Source organism: Typopeltis vanoorti, chromosome 8 (assembly GCF_054136105.1).
Source record: "Typopeltis vanoorti isolate ZY-2024b chromosome 8, IOZ_Tvanoo_1.0, whole genome shotgun sequence".
Lineage (NCBI taxonomy): Eukaryota > Metazoa > Arthropoda > Arachnida > Uropygi > Thelyphonidae > Typopeltis > Typopeltis vanoorti.
Window position 1 is genome coordinate 31,356,229 of NC_143556.1, and position 16,739 is coordinate 31,372,967.

Below are 16,739 nucleotides of genomic sequence, written 5' to 3' on the forward strand. Positions count from 1 at the left end.
TAGGAAAGTCAGGACAAGCTGTCCGCTGTCCGCTTATGCAAAAACGGTAAGAGAATTAGAGATTTTAATCTCTAGTGCTTAACTGCAATGGAGTTGTGTACAGCAGAGAATCCAAATGTACAGGGGCACGATGAATGACTATGCACTGCAATAGAAGCATTTAAAAGATGAAGTACTGGAAACTGGTTAAAAATGGATACCCTTTAGGAGATATCGGATGAGAACAAAAAATTTTTGAGTAGCAAATCCCTGACGGGAGATGAGGAAAATAAGCCATTTTCGTAATACCCTCGTCCCTAAATCTACACTACGATGACCGTTGCCTGTCATGAATGTCCACACATCCCGCATCGTCTTAGGTAGAAATTTCTCAAGAGTTTGCTTTCCAAAACTCGGCATCAGAGCCGTGTTTCTTCTCTCTCATTTCTGCGCTATTCGGCACCGCCCGCCTGTCGTACGGCGCTCGTTCACTGGGTTGTGAGTCCATGCTGGGAGGAGCGTTAGGCTTAGGTCGCTGCATAAGTAAGTAGGCAGCTGGATCACGTGATCGGGGCTGACCGCAAATTGAAGGACGGCCTGTCATGCGCTCGGTGACACTTCCCTTTTTATTGGCAAGGGAACGTGGAGCACTTAGCCAAATTAAACCTCTTTCGGCCGTGCCGCTGCCGGAATCGCTCGGCCTGAAGCTGTCCCCAAGACCGAAAATATCTTCTCGATACGTCGTTCGCCAGCGGCCGAGGCTTAGGCCGGCCCTCTGCTTCGCCAAGGTGACTACGGACGACGACTCGGCGGTCAACAACTGCGAAGCGGACGTGCGGACTGCGGGAATGTCCACGATGGTCAGCGCAGACGGCAACCCTCCGAATCCCGACCTACTGTTGGCGCTGCTCTCCCGAAACAAGGCTCTAGAAGGTTTGACCAGTTGTTGCCAAGTTCTCTCCTTAATTAACTCTCCTCGGTCCGGCCGATCTCGGCCTTAACTTCCTCCAATAGCTTGCATGCACTTAGCCAAATTGGAACCGCTTATTACGGGCCCCTGATCAAATTAGCGATCTATCGGAGCCTGGGACCGGATATTACGGAGCGGAGCAATGATTGAGTGAATGCAATTGTTTCTATGCGATACAATTACGACCCTCAGACATACAATATTTCAAATTAAAACTGCATGACTCCTGACAGCGGCAATCTACCTCGCCGTTGCCAATATTCAATTTTCTTCCGAGAATGCCGCTCTAGATTTTCTTTCTCTGTAAATTGGCCGTGGAGGTCTGTCAGCGGAAGAGGGAGGGAGGGGTGTCTCGATTACGTCTAATTTAGGAAGGTAGGCACGGCACACTTATTTAACCGGGCTCCAACACTTGTCCGCAGCCATTGCTGTCTTTTTCCGCCAAGGATACACGATGTGTTTTCGTGCCTTGACGTTAACTACATCCTTCCTGCCTTGTTGTGTTTAAGTTAGATGTGAAATGTTTTTGCCACAAAATATGCGAAGGGGCCCGCTTCTGATATCCGGCTCTCGACTCCTGTGCTCCATGTGTTGGGGGATGCGATTGTAGTGTTCGAAGGATCTCTGCATGACCGTAGTTTGTAGACGTATGGAGGCAAGTTAGCGGACCACTCTCTATTCCTTACAGATGGCTTTGTGTAGTGTATCCATCTTTACCTTTTTCTCTATTAGATGTCAAGAATTACTGCCCAGATCTGATCAGGATACGTACAGAGTTGAAAATTCTTTATTAAATGTATATAAATAGTAAGTTTTCTTTCCTATGCATTGCAAGTAAGTGATTTTCTCATCCTTATTTTTCTTCTTCAGCCGAGGACTTTACTATCGCCTTTCTCATTCTTTCAACATGTGCGCATTGTGATCAGTTAGTATTAAATCTCACCCATATAATTTTACTTGCTTGCTTTTCTCTATACTGTAATTTGTGTAATATTTATATGCGTGTATGCTTTACAACCCATTCAGAGTAGAAAATTCTAGATAATGTTTATATATACATATATATTTAGAAAATATCTGAATTTTATTTATTATTTGAAAGCTTATGTAGCTTATTTAATTTATCTTGTTATTTATTTATATTCCGTGATGATATTTCTCAACCAGTTTATTCATAACATGTAGGAATGATTTGCTCAAGTCATTGACTTTTATTATTTCTAAATACGAATAGCGTGATATAAATTACTTTAGTCTAGTGAGAAGTAAAAAAAAAAGATCAGAAATTTATAAAAACAATTATTTTAGAGGATTAAACATGTAGTTCATTATACAATACTCAGGTTATTGAATTCTGCAAGAGTCCAACTCTAACATTTAAAAAGACAAATTTAATGGAATAGTATTACGTGTTGTATGTATAAATAATATATTATAGTATTATCTGCAGTAGTTACAAACAAACTGTATATTTCTTATACAATGTCTTTATAAACATAAAATTATGGAACAAGTAAGAGAAATAGTGAATCAAATATTTCAATGTTCTCTATTTGGGGATTATTATAATGTTCTGGCTGCCGATTTCAAATAATTATATAAAAACATTCACCTTTTAGTGACGATGTACTATATGTCTTTTGTCTGAATTGATTTTACGTCTTTCCTTTATTATTCTGAGTTTTCATATAATCATTTGGCATTCGTAAAACCGACCGAATTCTTCAGATAATGCATAAGGGAGTTACCGGTGACCCATGATAATCTCTGCAGCAGCGGTCGCATCTTGTAACATGACAGGGAAGGAATCTGCTGCTGCCTCCAGAGCCGTAACATCTTTCCGTCAAACGGGAAGAACACCGTAGGTACATCTAGTACATAGTCTGGTACTTTTTGAACTTAGACACTACGTGAATGTGACAGTTGACAGAATGTCATGGAATAATTACTTTTCCTGTGATAGTCAAAGGAATATAAACGAAGCCACTATTACTAACACAACACTAGACAAATCTTTTATTTCATCTGTGTTTAGCGTAACTAGCTGCAGTTGTTATTTTCCAACCATATTCTACGCATAGTTTTGTAATGCATTCGATAAAAGTAACCTTCAGGATTTTAATGCGTGCGTTAATGCAATGAAGGATTAGAATTATAGCGAAAGTTATTGCAAATTACAATAACAATTGCAATGATTCGAAGTGCGAATAATGTTTGCAGTGATTCTGGAATAATTCATTCTGCCACTTATCCTTGGACTTAAGTCCAAGGATAAGTACCTTGCAAATCTCTATTTCAGACAGATTTGGATGATAGAATGATTTGGATTTGAGAATAAATAATATAAACCTAAATGCTGTTAAACCTTATGAATGTCAATATTTTCCTTGTAAGGATTTTTTTCATTTCTCGTAATCTGATGTGTATATACGTAATTCACTGTCGGCCGTTGTATGTTTGGTATTCTATCTATAGTTTTATAGCATTTATAAGGTATTTTTATATGTAATGCCCAGTCATGAAAGATTATAAACTTGTTTTACATCTGGACCACGGGTGGTTAATATAAAGCCATAGAATAGCCTATACCTTTGTTTTTAAAATAGATATAATCTTGAAAAATGCATGTTAGTTGCATTGAAATTATGAGTATTTTATATCGAAATTAAATTCACTTTTATTCAATTTACGTAACTATAGAACGTTTTGTTGTACATATTATCAAGATTACATCTCTTTCATGACTGAGCGTTACATATAAAAAAATACCTTATAAAAGCTATAAAAACTAAAAGTGTTTTTCAGTGAAATAAAGAGAATGCAGCAGCCAAGATTTACTTACATATTGGCAACTACATTCTCTTTATTTCAAATGATTTAAATAAATTCCCGTATTAACAATAACTTGTAATATGTTAATACCCTCTTCTAACATTTGCTATAATATTTATTCGAGATTATTGTAATTTTCGCAGAAAACTCAAGTTCAAATCAATGGAAAAATAGTTATTGGCAATATTAACGTCATTATTTAAACGGCAAGTAATAGACACACTTTGAAACGATCACATACTGCACAGTAATCTAAATTATCATATCTCGATTACTTTTCTAAAAAAAAAAAAAAAAAAAAACTAACTAACCTTGCATTAGTCCTTACAACAGGCATTTCACATCTACCTTTTCTAAATATAAGAGGAACTTTGAACCAGCCATATCGAACCCCTCTTTAGAGTGATCATGCATCAGGTGTATACCTGATTATCAGCGATACTTTCATTTTAATCTTTCTCTCTATATATATATGTATCTTATATAGCTGATCATACAATCCCTCCTGTGATGAGTCCTTGGGCATGTCACGTTATAATAATAACAATATAGAGATTTAAATGATTGCATAGTACATAAAGATTAAAATATTGTTTAGAATATGTAAATTCATGTGTAAATATGTTTATATTCTGTTTAAAGGAGAATGTAGGAATCTTTCATAAGCTTTGGAAGTTGTGTATAATATACGAATATCATATCATAAATTCCTTATAGTCCTTATAAGGACTATAAGGACTGGCTTAAAGGGGCGAAGCAATAATGCTTTTCATCTTCCCCGTTATCTGTAGAGGACAGTGTAGGGATAAGGTGTTATTGAGCTATTAAAGCTCTGATCATGGCAAGAGGGTAACAGCAATAGCCGAGCCTCAGTTAAAACTTCATTGGCTACAGTATTGCCATCCGTTACCCTCCAAGGGTATTAATCCTTTTGTCCATATATCCATATCATAATTAGTCCTTATACGGACTGGCTTAAAGGGGAGAAGCAAGATTGCTTTTCATATTCCCCGTTGTCTATAGAGGACAGTGTAAGGATAAGGTGTTATTGAGCTATTAAAGCTCTGATCATGGCAAGAGGGTAACAGCAATAGTCGAGCCTCAGCTAAAACTTCATTTGCTACAGCATTGCCATCCAATTTCCTCCCTGGGTACCAATTTTAGTCGCCTCGTACGACATGCATTAGCTACATTGGTGCTATTCTTATCCTGGCAATCACATTTCATATCGTAAACCATAAAGTTTTAATTTTATATTTGATAATTGTATAGATTTTAAAATGGTGTATAACATACATTATTAAACAAATTAAGTAAATAATCTGTAATATTTCCTCTTTATCAAATTGTACAGGTCATAGAAAGATGTACGCTAAAAATTATATAAGAAGCAATTATTATTATTTGAGTTTCCAAAATTAAATTAAATTAAGCTGGATACGTTTCACTGTGACGTCAAATACTATATATTGTATACGTTTCCTAATTTTCATTGTAGGATAAAATGTTGCATTGTTTTTCAGTGATAATATAGCAATTGGCTAATCATATTCATAATATCTGAGATATGTAACTTCCGATGTTCCCCATACAGTTTAAATGACAGACAATTATATAATAAACAACAGCGCTATGCGTTTGGCTTTGGAACTCTGAACTTTTATAGTAATCCTTACCTGAGACCATAAGTAACATTTTCTGATATCTGTTAATTCATTCTGTGAGTTATAAGTGATCTTGCCAATCAGAATACACACGTTAGAAACTGGATGCATGGATAAACAACCTTCGTTAAGTGATCATACTAAGATTTCTTGTTGCGATGTTGTTTGAAACTGGATCATAATTATGCATATTTATTTGCTAATTATTAAGAGGCGAGAGTTTAAAGCTTCAGAAACGATATCAGTTAAAAAAAATAATAAATCTTTAGAATAGAAAACAAAATAGGATAATGCAATAGTAATGCAATGAAATAGTTGTGGATGCTGTTATACTAAAATATAAGAATTTTGGTGAAGTAGTAAATATGACAGACTGACTAAAGAAAAAGTAGAGTACATTGCAACTGACGTATTATTATAATATAACGAATATGACAATTCTATTGTGTATGATGCAATTTTAACATTTCATTATTGATAGGCTTCTTGCCGACATCAACAGATGTTGGTCAGAGACATTATAGTTATATGGGTCTATTTTGAACTCCTTTCTTGGAATTATTCAGAAAATATTTCAGTCACTTAAAGATTGTACACTGAAATATATACCTCCGTGGAGATCTAGATTCATAGCGTCCATCATTAAAATAAGGGATTGTAAATATCGTGTTTCTGTAAATGCGTAAAACCAGTTTCACATAAATGATAGCTAGTCACTGGTGACAACTTCAGTTTCAGAAAAATTATTTTATTTATTAATTTTTTTTTGATAATTAGTTCTAGAGATCTTCAATATCTTCTTGATAACACCTTGTATAATAGTTATTGGGAGATACTCTTAAAACATTTTCGGATGCTTTCTCAATGTATTTTTCCATTGGGAAGTTAGAGAAAGATCTAGTTTGCCATTTGCTGTAAAATATCGCCCTTATTTTCGTAAATGGAATATGAATTCCTTTTACCGGAGAGTAGCTAATGTTTCATTGATGTGGATGGACCTACATGCTCTGCGTTACATATTGCTGTATAGGAATATACATTTTTTGGGGAAGACGTGTGTGGGATGAAGGTGGGGGTGCATAATGCGATGTAATAAAGTAATACTATATCAGTGTAAATATTGAAAAAAGAAAATCTAGATACTTAAGGTTTTTTTCAAGCGCCAGTAAAGCTTAAAAGTACATAGGTGATACATATTCTCTATATATCGTCATTTATATGAAGTGAATCAGTGAGATGTAATGTTGTGTTCCAGAAGCGAATATCAAGTTGTGTCTTTGATATAAAACTAAATTCTGAATTTGTCTCTCATTCTGACATGCACATACAGAAACATTTTAACTATCTATTTTTCCTGTTTCTGTTCTCCTGTACTTATTTCCTTGCCTGCAAAACGCACCTCTGAGCGCCTATATGAAACAACGAAAGATTTGGGTTATTTGTCCCCCTTTCCTCTCGTGTGTGTGGGGGGGTATGTGTGTGCATACTTCTCTCTTTTCTCCAAACTTTCAGCAAGTTCTTCTGCTCTTGTCCTTCTACACAAACCTCTCCTAGTGTAAGAAGGGGGAGGAGGAGGGGAAGGGCACCCACTCACCTCTGCACGCCTTTATTCTTGAATCAGACTGCCTTTTGTTTTTACCTCTGATGTGTTGCAGAGTCCTGTATCCGATGGAGCCATTAAAGCTACCTCCGGTGTTCATCGTATCTGGCCACGTACCTGCCGCGATAATGACCGTCTAGCCAGTGACTGGGGACTGAGTACGGAGTTCAGAGTTTCGCTGCATGCTGGGGGATCTGGTGAACATCAACAGCCTAGTGGGTCTCACGGAACATTTCATGCTTTACTTGGTAGGCAATTTGCCGGAGAAATGCAGCGGCCGATGGCTTTGTGCTCTCTGGACTCTTTTATATTTCATGAAGGTGCATCGAAGAGACCGTATCCCAGGTGCGTCATGAGATCCCTGGGGATGACTGAGCGTGCAGCATGCCATGCCACGGGCCGATCGTAGGACTGCACGTTTTCTCCTCGTCCGACGTCTGTGTCGACCTTGCGTGAGCTTGCCGTAGAGAGAGAGTGCGATAAGTACGCAGGGAAAAGTCGTGACGCCCTGATCGGAGGAGAACTACATGTACAGATATGAGTGGTCGTAACACCAAAAGAACGAGAGAGAGAGAGAGAGAGGAACGCTACTCTACCAGATTACGGTCCCGGATCACGGTAGCCACCTGCCTGGACCGTGATGGTGCGTTGTGTGTATGTGTGTGTGTATCCTGGTGGCACGTGAGCAGATTACGCCATGTTCCGCACACCTGCTCGCCTTGTCGAAGTGATGGTGGCCTAATGTACCCATTTAACGGTGCACATGCGGATTAAGCCACCTGCCGTAGCTACTTGATAATTTGGGGACAGATGGCGGAGGTCGCTAAGGGATCATGCATCTTCATGATCTACTTGTTATACCTATTATGGATTGCATTTTATGCGCCACACCTACTGATAATTGTATGGGCTTTAACTTCGTCCTACATAAGCCTTGTTAATTAATAATTACAATTATTAGGTCCGCTTCATACCTTTCAGTTATGTTTCGTGTGTTGTGATAAGATCTTCTCCTGTAAAATCGACTTCACTGCACAACACCAAAGCAGTACAGAGAAAACGACGCTATTACCCTTTTTTTTGCGAAACAGTTTCAGTTGCTTCACATTTCTTTCCGTTTTACATCCTTAAAAATAGATGATGAAGAAAATGCTCTCGCTCATAATATATGTATTATAAAGCTCCATCTTCACATACTTATCTTTTTCCGCCCTTACTGAATTCGCAGCATCTCCTGCGCTAAAAATATATCTATCGCATGTTAATATTTCATTTATTGAAATGTGCTTTTTTCCCCTATCGTTGTAAACGCCTCAGCAGCTTCTCATTCGGCTGACACTATAATATCGAACCACCCTATGGATCGGCTGTAAAATGTTTTCGCGGGGTCTACAAGTATTTACAGATAGGGCCAACATGTCGCATTAATGTTGTTTATGTGTCCCTCTCTTTGCTATGAGACTATTAAGATTAATATTCATATCAATACATAACCAAATATTTATCAAATGTATTATTTTTATTGCTTCACGAAAAATACACTGAACACTCACTTTACAACTAGATAATGGTTAAAAAAAGTTTTTTGAAGCTTAGTATTAAAATTAACAAAGTACAACTTGAGTTCATAAGCAATCCTTTCCTGTCAGAAATACTCCAGCAAGAAAAGTGTGAATAAGCTACTTTCCCTACGAACATAACTATATTCTTGACAACAGCGACAGCTTTTAAACTACATTGTCACTTTTACTGTTTACTACATCCATTTAAAATTTATCACATGAAGCCGAACTAAATTTTTTTGTCATTAAGGCATTTATCAGCCCTATTATTATCACAATTAGATTATTGTCTAAAAAATCGAAGCACTCCGATAAATACTTCATGAAAGTAATCATTTAAATATACACTTTTGTTTGAATAAAATATTCCTGAAGATAAATTAATCAAGCAAAAACTTCTGGAGATGTTTTGCTCTTTAAAGCTCGTCAACATAAAAAACTATTGTCTGGGAAGACCAAATTTTTAGATATTTCACGATAATAAATGTATTTAGTTATGAATATATCTATTCTTAACTAAGCAAAGCAAACTAAGTTGTGGATCGTATTCTTAGCTTGCTCTCCACTTTTGCCACGAACTTATCCTGCATTTTACTACCTTTTAAGACATATTTATGAAGAGAACGTGTTATATTATATCACTAATATGAACTTAGAGATGTAAAAATAAACAATGAAACTGTTGTTCCCTTTGTGATTGGTCCTTTGAGGTAGTGAAATGTTACTTCAACTAATAGGCAATGGTGAAGTAAACGTTATTTGCTAATGCAATACTATTCGTTACATAAACTTCAAAAAAAAAATTTTAATCTTTTATGCTTTAAAGCGTGTATATTTTATTCTTGTCTTTAACTATATTATTAAATTTCTACTCTAAACATGTTAAGAATCTTGTTTTGAAAATGTCAATTTCATCTTTTCAAAATGCTAATTTCATCTAGTTTTAAAAATATGAATTTCGTTTATTCATTTGTTGTTTTCGAGGCGCTTTATTTATAACTGAAACTTCATTAATATTTTACAGTTGTAAAAGATGTTAAATACTTTTTCAGATGTTTAACCATATACACTACATGAACAAATTATCAAGTACTTAGAAACAAAGTGCATCACTCAATTAAAGAAATAGAAATTATCGGTATTACTCTATCCTGTAAGCAAATGCGTCTTCTTCTGTATATATTACTTGGGAGCATTTTTTCCTAACATAATCAGATGGTATATATAAAGATTATAACACATAGCAACTAAAATCAAGAGTGCGGCTTTAAGTCTATTAATTCGACTAAGCTATTAGTTCCGACAACGTACATCAGAGGGCGCTGCACAGATAATATATACTTCCCATTAAGATATAATTAATTACGCATTTTTCCGTTATCCTGTAAATGGCAAATGGGCTTCTACAGCAGAAATAAAGCAGCCAGAGAAAATGGCGCACACCTTTAACAACATCTAATGGGTTTTCCTACCAAGAGAGCTTTAGGGATATCTCTGTGGGAGATGGCAATAAATTTCTCTTCAACCTCAGTTTCCTCCTGGTACAAACTAACCTTCCTCTTTCGCGATGACCCTGAAGAAATTTAATAACACAGATTTGCAGCTCACAGTATTTACTAAATTAGTTTCGTATGTGGATTCCCAGACTTGGTTCTTTATAATTTGTTTTTCTTTTATTTGGTACTTAAATCATCAAAGAGACACATGGTTGAATGTCAACCTAGTTTCGTTTATGACATAATACCAGACATAGTTAATTAGACGTGTAATTAGCATAGATCATTACCATCCACGTAGCACAGTCTGGGACAGCCATCTAAGGGAAGAATAAAGAGAACAGCATTTCACTATCAGTTTTTTAGAAAGATAATTAACATGCAGTTGAACACCCAATTATCACATAAATGGCGTAAATATTGAATTACATCTATAGAAAAAGATCGTGCTCGAAGGAAGTACCAAAAATACTTGGGCTAAACATGCAAATAACATTACCGCAAATCGTAATCAAGTGCTGTACTTGATAATAATAAACAGTTGGCCTACTTGTCTTAAATTTAAAAAATAAAATAATTGGTCGATTCACATTAAGAAGTACAATGTTCTGTGAGCTTAAGATAAATATTATATAAATATCATAAACATCTTATATATACTATACTTCTGGCGACAGTGGTTTAAAATATCTCTAATAAATGTTCAAGTTATTGACAATAGGAATGTTTTATACGTAAATAAGTATGTCATTTTTACAATAAATTTAAGATTTGAGTTCAATTACATGGAATATCTTCTTGGCGATAATACTGCTGATTTTCTCAGTATGATCTAATTATATTTTGCATAAATACCTAAGGTGAAGTAATCATTTATTCATAAACAGTTATAATAAGAAGTTTCGATATATTTTCTTTATAACAGGGCGGGGAATGCTGTTTTAGGTTTCCGTAAGTAATCTAGTGGATAACATCACAGTTTTGCAACTTATAAGTTTTCCGGTTCGACTTCCACAGTCTTTATATGGTACATGATTTTCATCTCTCGATGTGGCACAACATCGTCTTGCATATCAGTGTCAAATGAAAAATACCATGCTTACTCTAGAGAAGGGTTCCACTTTATCTAAACCTTAGCATACCAATGTGCTGCAAGTTTCTAATTCCGAATTTCAGATAGTCGTGCAAATAATATTTCTTTGTTGACATTACAATGCATTTTTTTTATTTTTGTTTCATCGGTCTCTGATGATATTCCAGTAATAGTCTACTGGAGTTTGGGCAATAACTTTTCTGGAGATAGTGGAACATATCTTGCATTTTAGACAATATACGTATAATATCTTTTCTTTTAGAAGTGTGGTTAATGGTAGTCTACATCGGCGTGGATTGGTAGTCGAAATCTTTTATCAGGATCATATTCAATTTAAAATTTAATTATTATAGTTCTATTAGTAAATGGAGAACTTAGTTCAATCGGTATCGACAGAGCCCTTTAGATGAAAAAAGATAGGTTGGAATCTCTTCTTCTAGGAGGCGAAGATATTTGATCAGATTCTTTAGCGTGGTCAGATATTAAATACCAACTGGATCCTGAACAAGCCTCTTCTAGAGTTTCTGCACCTCCATAAAGTTATGTTTTAAATATAGACAAATAATTGAGAAGAATGCATTCTTATAAATACATCTACATTTCCCTATTCATCAAGTTAGTTTACTTACTTTATATGAAAAGCAAATTTCATTTTCTTAGAAAATGGAAGATGGTACGTCTTTCTGATAAGATGAATCTTTTTCTTTTGAGCTCTCTCTCTCTCTCTCTCTCTCTCTCTCTCTCTCTCTCTCACACACACACACACACACACACACACACACACACACACACACACACACACATTCTTTTATTTGTTTCTTTTTCCACAATTTCTTATTTCCCTGAAGATAGTTGATCCCTTTCTATTTATGGAGACTTTTTTTTCCTCCTTCGTTTTTTATAGCTTTTCATTACTTCTACAAATCAAGTTAATTAAGAGGACTACAATAATCTGAGACGGAATTTCTATTTGCCCTCACGGACATTTCTGAATGTATCGACCACACTTAAAACAAACAACTTTGTTGCAATTTTCTTTTTTGACGCTAATAAATGAGACCACCGAGTCCTACATAACAAAATCGTATAAGGGTTTTCAAGTGTGCAGGTTTATCGCTTGGCGTCAACAAACTAATGAAGAGCATGGTTACATTTTTAAGAAAAGTAAATGGATCATTATGGGTGAGAGATGTTCTGTTTTTAACTAATTGTATTTCTGGAGTTCAGCTCTTTGTCAAATAAAAAAAAAGAGACATCTTTCTGTGTAGTTATGGAGCCACTAATCTGCATGACATTGTTGGTCCCTGGACGAACAGCGGCTCTGTTGTTCTTACAGCAGTTAACTAGATACTGCATAAAAAAAGGAGAAAAATGTGGGTATGCATGAAGCTTCAATTAAAAGTAAGCATTTAGTGTTGCATACATATTTAACAGTTTCGTTTGAGTCTCTTGTTGTTAAAACAATCCGTTTATATTCATTGGAATCTTGCAATAAGGGAAAAGCAGATGGCTATTACGGTAGACGATCTATCACTCTATTGACATGTGCCTAAACTCAGAGGCATCATTCATATGGAAAGGACATAAAAACTTCCAGCGTCTGACGTTTTTAGTAATGTTATTCTCGACGGAAGGAGTTTGCTGGAGACACTTGTGAACAACCAATCTTCTTGGTAATAATGAGTTTGGGTTTTTGTGGAGTATTTTTTCTTTAATAAACTCTCGTGTCTCACTAAACATTATATTCAACTATTTGCTTTCCAGTAAGCGCTAGCACAACCATGTAGTAATCAGTCAAAAAAAAAAAAAAAAGATCTTTTTTTCCAAAAGGAAATATCAATGGCGTATATAATGGATGGATTTGTTTCAAATGACTTACGCTGAGTTTTGCTGGCCCCAAGTTGAGACGATTTGATTGGAACAGTAGCCTTGGTAACGTGGCATTGTTGTCTGTTAGAGCTACCAGTGGAATGACAATTTAGAGAGCGTATAGAAAATTTCTCTAAAAATGAACAGGCGGAACATTAAAATGCTAAAGAATTTTATTAGTGTTATTTTATTATCTCACAGTGTAGTTTTTGTGTTGAAATTAACTATTACCTTTGTCGTTTTAAACAAACGAGGCATACATACGACTCAGTACAAAACAGTGATTGTAATCACACAGCGTATCTTTCTGAAATCCATTGATTTAAGTTTACTTCTTGGTCGTTTTGCTATTTATAATATTCTAGTGTTACGTTAAACACACATGGAGACATCATTGAAAACAGCGACTATAGATAGATTTGTAAATAAAAGACAGAGAGAAAGAACGATTGTGTGTGTGTGTGTGTGTGTGTGTGTGTGTGTGTGTGTGTGTGTGTGTGTGTGTGTGTGTGTGTGTGTGTGTGTGTGTGTGTGTGTGTGTGTGTGTGTGTGTGTGCTGCGCGCTATTTTTGATAATATGTAAAGTCGGTTTGTAAAATCGGTTTGTTTGGATTGCGAGAGATGAAAACTGATGTGAGGATTTAAATTACTTTAATCGTGTGGGGCTTCCCCTTTCCACCACCGACCCGTGGTTGAGCCCTCCTAATAAGGGATTAAGTATGTATTTTATGACTGTAAATCCGTGTGTGTGTGTTCACGGGCCGGTTTGTCTGTTCCGAGGGACGAAAAACCCGAGTTTCCAGGTGAAAAAAACCCTCTACTTTTGTATGAGACCGGCTAACTCACCTTTAGTCGAAAGAGACCAAATAGAGGTTCTCTCAAGTCATGGATGGTAATCGAACCCAGGTCTTTCCGACCAAAGGGCTTCGTCTATACTGACTGAGCTATGGAGGCTCTCATTACTTACAGTGAAAAGCATAGTCAAGAAAATCAATTTGATTTTTGATTTTTAGTTGGAGAAAATTATTCTGATATCAGTTTAAATCATTTTGTCCCATAATTAGTGGTATTCTCTCTCTCTCTCTCTCTCTCTCTCTCTGAACGCAACAGAGGTATTTATGTTTTGATAACGTGGGCGCTAAAATCGTAAACCTCAGTATATATAATTAATTTTGCTGTACATTTACTAAATATTTAAGCAATTTCAGAAGTGTCCTTTTGTGATTAAACAGTTTTCTAATTGAATAAAAAACTCAAAAGCACAATGTTTGATATAAAAAACTGCTTTGAATCCTAACGAATTCAAAATATCTAAATAATAAAAACAAAACTAAATAAAAAACGAGCAAGAACGTATCTTGTACATCATTTCTGTCTCTCTTGTTGCACTGGTTTAATTGAACAAATAGTTGTCCACGTTGGTAAACATCTGAATCTTAGTCATCTTTACAGGTTGTTCGGAGAGCTTAAAAAAAGTAAAAATCATTTTTCTCACTTTTGGATTTCAAGTTCTGCCAATTCTCTACTGACATGTGCTCAAACATTAGTTTTTTTTTTTTGGTCTTGCTTTATGCCGAAGCTTTGCTACGTCTGTGCCCTAACTTTTAAGAGTCATTGTAAAATTGGCACTCCTTTTATGTACATCTTAAACTGCGCTTGCTCTCATGAAAATGTAAGAGCCAGCAATCTTCGCTAGGAAAAGATGAGCTATACACACAAGTATTGAATTCTACTCTTCTTTTTTTTTTTTCATGCACTCATCACACACACACACACACACACACACACACACACACACACACACACACACACACACACACACACACACACACACACACACACACACACACACACACACACACACACACACACACACACACACACACACGGCATCGGCTTCTGTCAAAAGAAAGAGAATGCATTTTTTTTTAATATTTTTTTTTACTGAGGGATTTCTGTGATCAATATTTAGTTATATGCGTAGCGATGTATGAATTACATGCGAAAAAGTTTCAGTATAGTAACTGTTACAAGATATGACATGCAGTTGCCTAGTTTCATATTTCAAAGTTATCTTATTTAAAATAAATAAAAATTAACTCAAATTAATTAGATTTAAAAATGTAACGAACCTTCATGCTTTTTTCTGAAATAAAGTATAGATATATTTATCCGGATTAAAAATGTTTTCGGATTAAAAATGTAAACACGCATTGTAAAGAGACTGGAAATATATGCATAGGAAAGTACGGCCAAATAGTATTAAATATATACATGAAACAAACGCAGTTTCTTTTCCAGTATAACCAATATTGTAATAGGTGCTTTAATAATATGTGCATGTGAGGGGCCTTTTATCTTTAGTTTAGTAGGATTGTTACACAAGTTTATTTGAATATGTTTCTCACAACATTATTGAAGCACCCATTGTCAATATTAATTTAAGTATTGACAGATTCATCGAATCCTTCAATTAAGAAACTTTTACTGATGAGCTCGTCAATAGTAACAGCATCTATGAACACGTACATTATCTTTTTTCGGAATATTAAGTTGTTTCAAATGTTTATATACACGTTACATTAATATGAACGTGTCGATCAAGGCGACTAGTTTCAATATGTTCAATATATAGTCTTATTAGTTACAGAGGGATGTGTTAATCAAGAAGAAACAATACTAAATTAAACACGTTAAACTTATTTCATACAGCATATAAAAAGCCTTAAAAGAGGTGGACTGTATTAGTACACGCAAATTTTCATAGTTATTATCATTGCACTAATCACAAATTAGACTTTTTTCATTAGTTATAGTGTTTCAATTTTTTTCTTTCTTTGTTGATAATAACTTTGTTACTAGTATTATAAGATTTTTATAATAAGATTGAAAAAAAAATGGAAAAGGCATATTAGAGTCATATTAAAGGTCATCTAAATATTTATTCAAAAAAAACTATTTCTCCTATACACCTTTTCTAAGAAAATGTAAAAAAAAAATATTATAATGCAATACCGTAAAATGCGGCGATTAATTCATTCAATCCATTAAATCAATTCATTCAATAATGGATCGCATTATCTTGAATATGATATCCTGAATATGATATGATAATGGATCGCAATGCTGTAGCCAATGAAGTTCTAACTGAGGCTCGGCTGTTACCCTCCTGCCATGATCAGAGCTTTAATTACTCAATAACACCTTATCCCTACACTGTCCTCTACAGATACCGGGGAATAAGAACAGCATTCTTGCTTCGCCCCTTTAAGCCAGTCCTTATAAGGACTCTAAGAATGTAGGAGGAAGAGTCCTTTTTAGGACTTCCAGGGTAAACGAATGGCAATGCTGTAGCCAATAAAGTTTTAACTGAGGCTCGGCTATTGCCGTTACCCAGTCATGACGAGCTTTGAGCTCAATAACACCACATCCACACAGGTTTTCTTCATTCAGATGACGGGATAAAGATTCAAGGACTCAGTCCATCTCCCAGTTCTTTTAAGAACCTAAGAATGTAGCCTAATGATATGTCGTTCCTCATTAATGTCATTCGTCGGTATATTGAGCTCTTTTTTTAAAAACGATTCCAACTACAGTACTCTAAATGAGGTTTGTTCATTTTATTCAAAGGAAAAACTACATCCTTCTGCCAACGTACAAAGTACCTACTTATC

The 16,739-nt window shown here is 35.3% G+C and overlaps 1 protein-coding gene across 1 annotated transcript in view; it reads left to right on the top strand.

The window, feature by feature from the left end:
- Positions 1–811: 811 nt before the first annotated feature.
- Positions 812–16,739, top strand: part of LOC150103903 (LIM/homeobox protein Lhx3-like) — a 138,952-nt gene continuing 123,024 nt past the window's right edge. The window contains exon 1 of the mRNA XM_090396639.1: positions 812–912. Coding sequence (XP_090252765.1) covers positions 828–912 — 85 coding nt within the window. The 5' untranslated portion in view covers positions 812–827. The remainder of the gene's footprint in view (positions 913–16,739) is intronic.